At 41.5% G+C, this 5,623-nt stretch overlaps 1 protein-coding gene across 1 annotated transcript; it reads right to left on the bottom strand.

Annotated features, from left to right (window-relative positions):
- Positions 1–1,063: 1,063 nt before the first annotated feature.
- Positions 1,064–4,345, bottom strand: Rpl14 (ribosomal protein L14). Its single transcript, XM_026401610.2, has 6 exons — positions 4,286–4,345; positions 3,683–3,784; positions 3,164–3,258; positions 1,830–1,929; positions 1,683–1,736; positions 1,064–1,412 (listed from the first exon to the last, which is right to left on the bottom strand). Exons 1-6 carry the CDS (start codon positions 4,286–4,288, stop codon positions 1,110–1,112), a joined length of 657 nt encoding a protein of 218 aa, XP_026257395.1. The 5' UTR covers positions 4,289–4,345; the 3' UTR covers positions 1,064–1,109.
- Between the last annotated feature and the right edge of the window lie 1,278 nt (positions 4,346–5,623).

The following is a 5,623-nucleotide window of genomic DNA, read 5'->3' as shown; positions in this document are numbered from 1 at the left end:
CCTATCTCCCATTTCCAATTCAATCTAGATTACACTGTTATGCTAATCTTCCTAAAGATATATCATTTGCCACCAAATCTATTATTTGGTCCAACTCTTATTTAGTCCTTTTCAGGTGTCCTATGTCCTTTGGATTTGTATTTCCAATTGTTCCCTAAAACATTCTCATCCTGACAACCTCATAGGCTGGACCCAAAATGCTGCATAGAAGTTCTCTCCCACTTCCTCCACATGCAATTACTAACTTCTGCCCTGCAAATGTATATTCTCATCCCCTTAGACTTTTTGAGATTATCTAAACCTTTCTAAAATCCTCATGCAAAAGACATCTTTCCCCTAAAGCTAATGCCAGATTCACCATTCCATACTTTGGGCACTGAGCTTCTTTCATTAGCTCCTTTTCCTGATGCACCCAAAGACTTAGCAAAACGAATTTCAATTTCCCTGTTTCTCTTACTCTCCCGCTCTGGCAAACTCAACCATCCCAGGTTTCTTTCTATGTCAACCTGCTAGATTCTGATCTCTAAATTTTCAATTGTTAATTCATGAACCCCACCTAACCTAACCAGCACTACCTTATCTCTAATAAGCCTCTCAATAGGCTATACAACTATTATCTACTAACCACTCCAAAGCATAGGAAACAGGCTTTGGGGATTAGGGGTTTGCCCAAGTTACACAGCTTTAAGAATCAGGGGGATTACCTGAGCCCAGGAGGCCAAGACTAGCCAAGGCAAAATAGACCCTATCTCCAAAAAAGGGGGACCGAGCTAGAATCATTATCAAAATTTGGGGGAGAGGGTATGAAAAGACATCAATTACTATTTTTTAAAGAAAATTTTAGTCTCTTGTACATCAGGAGGCTGAAACTCTACCCGTGTGGGAAATTTTTTTTGCATAAGGAAATAAAGTCACTTTCTAATTATGATTTGTAATGAGATCAGTTAGTTATGGTTGTGTATAACCAAGCCTGGGCAGTTTAAGGAACTGAGCCTGATGTTTATCAATCTGCCTCCTAACCCTGCCTCAGCAACAAGTTTAAAATCCAAGGACTTTTAACAGATTTGCCAACATGTCAAAAGAATCTTTATTCCTTTTTTAATAGCCTCTTATGCTTTCTTGCCAGATGTCTTCGGAGCAGGTGCTTTCTGGGCTGGAGCTTTCTGACTCTTCTGAGCTTTTGGAGGCGGCGCTGCCTTCTGGCCTGGGGCTTTCTGGGCAGGAGCCTTTTGGGCTGGAGCCTTCTTGCCTGCTGGAGTTACCTTTTTTGCTGGAACTTTAGCTTTAGCAGCAGCAGCAGCAGCTGCTGCAGCTGCAATTGCAGCCTTAGCAACAGGTGCCTTTTTGGGAGAAGCTTTCAGGATAGCGGCCCTCTGAAGCTTCTTAACTTCATTCTTGATTATTCTGTTCCTCTGAAAAGTATCAACATAAGAAAAACATTTATTACATATGCATACATAAAACTGACATATGCTAGTTTTTAGAAAGGGCATTAAGGGGCCCATTTTCCACAACTAAATCCAAATAAAGAGAATAATTTCTTAAGGATACCATGAAATAAAGCAAATAAGGACAACCTCTTTTCACAGTAAGCTCCAAAGAGGCAGCAGCCCGAAATGGAAATTGGTTACTGTTTTCTTATCCAGAAGCAAACTTACAGGAAAAAGATTTTGAAAACTTACCATTTTCTTTGCCTTCATTACTTTATAACGATCAAAATCAGTCATCTTGGCTTTCTATTAAAAAAAAAAAAAAGAAAAGAAAAACTATCTTACTTCAAATCCTTCAAAAGAGACAAAGTCAGAATTCAAAGGACCCAAAGTCATTACCCTTTCTCTGGCTTCAATCTTCTTGGCCCATCTTGTGGCTGCCCATTTTGTATTGATATCTGCCTTCTGCCAGGCTTGCCGAACATACTTCTGACGGGCACTACAAAGAGGCAAAACCACAGATTAACTAATTGGCCTTCTCTGGCACTGTAGATCGAACACAGGACCTTGCACAGATGAAAGCACTGAGTCACATCCTAAGGCCCTCTTTGTTTTGAGACATAGTTTCATTAAACTGCCCTGACTGGCTTTGAATTTGTAGTACTCTTGCCTCAGCCTCCCTTGCAGCTGGGATTAAAGGTATGTGCCAGTGTATCCAGCAAGTAATAAAGTTTTTAGGTCACAAAACTTTTTCCTTTAGGAAGGATTCCATTACACTTTCCACTATAGTCTTACTTGGCATACATACCATCCGGCACAACAATGTGTTTTACCTACTGAATGGTGTTCACACAGCCAAGACATAAACTGAAGTATAATTTTATCAAAACCGTAATCTGATCCATTTTACTAGACTTAAAAAATCACCACTGATGACATGTCACTTAAAGTAGTGGACATGCAGAAATCAATTTCCTGTTTTTACTTCATACAACAACTTGTGGCCAAAAATAAACCCAGTATGTATCACTCAGAGATCAAAGAATTGCAAGAGTACCCAAAGAAAACCCAAGTCATCAGAAACTCCTCTATTGTTGTGATCCTCCATGAGCATCTTCAAGATTCACCCTTAACTGTTCTTCAAATAATGTAATAATGTGTAAACACAGTAGCAACAGAATGGACATACTCATTCCAGGGTGTATGAATGGTAAGTTTAAAGAAAAAACAGTACTCAAACATCCTAAATGCACACGCCCAGCTAAAGGTATCCAACATATGACAGTTTCTGTCCTATTAGGGTTTTTGTTTCCAGGTAGTGGTGGCAGATGTTAGGAGATGACACAAATATAGAATATGAATATTTTCTGGAACACTATACAGGTATCCAAAATTAACAACTTAAACCCCCAAAGCTAAATACTTAGTAAACAACACATTAAAAATTCAACTAATGATAACAGTACTGAAAGAGACAAGAGTGACACACTGTTGTTTTAAGGCTAAAAGTGATTGTGACACCAGAAGAAAAGAGAAGGTCATTTTAAAAGTAAATAATGCCTATTTACTTCATAATATAAATCTTTCTTCTGGAACAGTTTAAATCTTCTGTATTATTTATTGTATTCTCAAGAGAAAGACAATAAAAGTGGCAAGGTTTTCAAAATTAAACAAACTTTACTAGTATAAACAAAGCTAAGGAGAGGGGATTGTGATGATTGGTGGATAGTTACCTGTGAGGAAACTTGAGGATGAAATCAGTGAGCTGCATACATTTGAAAGGCATGGCCTGTCTCCTTACCTGAGTGCAAGGTCCATCAACCAAAGCCTAAAATACAAAGATCAGGGATTTCAGTGTAAAACATGACAGCAATTTAAATGAATAAATATTCTGTATAATTACTTGTCTTTTCAGATCCATCCAACCCACATATTATTAAAACACTAACAACAGTGCAAAGTGCTTTCTGTGTGCCTGAGTATGTTCTGCACTCATTTTACACATAATAACTTCAACACAGCCAGTGTTTTGTTCTAGAATTGGCCAAAAGCACGTTTAAATGGCTGAGGCAATACTCTAACACAGACAGTTAACTCAAGTCTGCACTTGAAACCCCTACCCACACTGAATGGTAAAATAACACTGCCACCCAAAGAGCTCCCAACAGGTCACTTAATTACACTATCATCTAAAGTGGGTACCATTCACTGCCACGTTAAGTCAAAATTAGGATGCTTTTTCTTATACATACCCTGTTCTGATCAATAACATCTACAATTGCAACCAGCTTTCCAGCATGAGGCCCAAAGGAGACGTAGGCCACCCGGCCAACCTCCACAAAACGCCTGAAAACCTGAAAGCGCAGAGAGAGAAAACACAGTTAATATTTTAAGGTTTGCTATAAGGTCCCCCAGCCTATAGGCAACATGGCTAATGCAGAGAACGACTAAGTGGAACACGCCCAAGTGCCTGGAGAGGACCTGGATGAACGAAATCCGCAGGGGTGGCGCTGGGGGAAAGCCGGCTTCCAGGCCCAAAGGCCCTGCACGCCCCAGAACGAAAGCACCCAGTCCAACTCGGCCCCAGAGGCTGGGGAAGCTACGACGGTCTCAGCCATGCTGCTTTGGGTGGCGGCACGCACGCGTGGCCCATGGCGCGCCGGGGTGCCGGGCCCTCAGCGCGATCGCCGGCCCCGCGCCCAGAACTGGCGGAATTCCGCGCAGAGACCGCCCAGGGACCCTCAATAAGCGTTTCCCAGGACTCTCTGGGTTCCATTCCAGGGCTCAAAATTCCCTCCGAGGAAAAAGTCAAGAGGCATGGCCCCAGTCACGGAGCCATCAGCAGTGAGACTCACCATGTTGGCGGCGTAGGGCGAGAAAGAAGGCCCGTTCGATCTTGCGCATGTGTAGAAGAGAGCCCGCCCCTGACGTAAAGAGACGCCGACGTGAGTACCGACTGATTGGGACCTGCGTGCGTGCGCATGCTCGCTGGAAAACAAGGTTTCTCCGGCTAATTGCCTGCTGATTTTTCGCGGGCCTGTGGGATGAAGTTGAATTGGGTGGTTTGAATGGGCGAATTGCGGGAAAGTTATCCTTTCTTAGACCTTCAGGGTAAAGAAGAATACTAAGGCTATGTTTTCCATCAAAACTGTTCTCGTCCCATTTTTAAAAACATCTTCTTCCAGTGTTCACTACTGTCGGATTTTTGTCTAAACTTTGATGTTACTCATAGTTTAGTACTAGGGCTTTATTTTCTCATATTCTCTCCGTAAGTGATCACAGTAGTTTTGTTAACTTTTTATTTTAAAATAGTTTAGTAGAAATGCTACCAAACTAGAAGTAATCTCCATAAACCTTTCTACATTGCTAGATTCCCCAAAGGGTACTATTTTAGGTTTGCTTTCTCATTCTATCACTTTATTCTGGACCGTTTTGAGAGGGAATTGCAGACATGATATTCCTTTCTCGCTACACTCTTAAATCCATTTCCTAACAACAGAGACATTCTCTTACATTGTAAGTACAATTTTCAAAATCGGGAAACTAATTAATTTAGTACACAACCCTTATTCACATATTTTCAGGAGTCCCACTTAAATCCTTTTGAGCAAATGGGGAAAGAAAGAAAGAAAAAAAAAACCTGGTCCCTATATAATTGAGCGATTACAAGTTGTATTTAGTTGACACATCTCTTATCAGTAACAGAGCGGGTCCGGTGGTGCATGCCTGTAATCCCAGAGGTTCTGGAGGCTGGGTCAAGAGGATTGCAAATTCAAAGCCCGACTCAGCAAGTTAGGTGAGAAGCAGTTTAGTGAGATCCTGTCTCAAAAAATAAGAAGGGCTGAGGATGTGGCTCAGGGGTTAAGCTCCGATGGCTTCAATCTCTGGTCTCCCAAGTAAATAACATCTATAACCACCCATGACTGTGGCACCCAAATCAGGAGGTCTGCAAGTTTAAGGCCAGCCTGATCAATTTAGAGAGACCCTGTCTCAAATTGAGGATGTAGCTCAGTGTTAAAGCACCTGTGGGTTCAAATTGCCAGTACCAAATTAATAAAATTTATAACAGTTACTGAGCCTTTCTTAGTCTTTCATGATAATGAGGCACAAGAAAAGGCAACTTGGGCCCCTTCAAGGTCAGGTTTCTGTATAGCGGGACTAAAAGACTACAGACAATAAAAGCCAGGCCTCAC

This window comes from Urocitellus parryii, chromosome 3, assembly GCF_045843805.1.
Source record: "Urocitellus parryii isolate mUroPar1 chromosome 3, mUroPar1.hap1, whole genome shotgun sequence".
In the NCBI taxonomy this organism is placed as follows: Eukaryota; Metazoa; Chordata; class Mammalia; order Rodentia; family Sciuridae; genus Urocitellus; species Urocitellus parryii.
The sequence above is the reverse complement of the archived record's forward strand: the minus strand, read 5'-3'. Positions and strand labels throughout refer to the sequence as shown.

Coding starts and splice junctions, on each gene's coding strand:
- Rpl14 (XM_026401610.2), bottom strand. Junction 1,930..3,163: donor ATCCTCAAGTTTCCTCACAG/GTAACTATCCAC, acceptor GCCTCTTTGTAG/TGCCCGTCAGAAGTATGTTC. Junction 1,737..1,829: donor AGATTGAAGCCAGAGAAAGG/GTAATGACTTTG, acceptor TTTTTTTAATAG/AAAGCCAAGATGACTGATTT.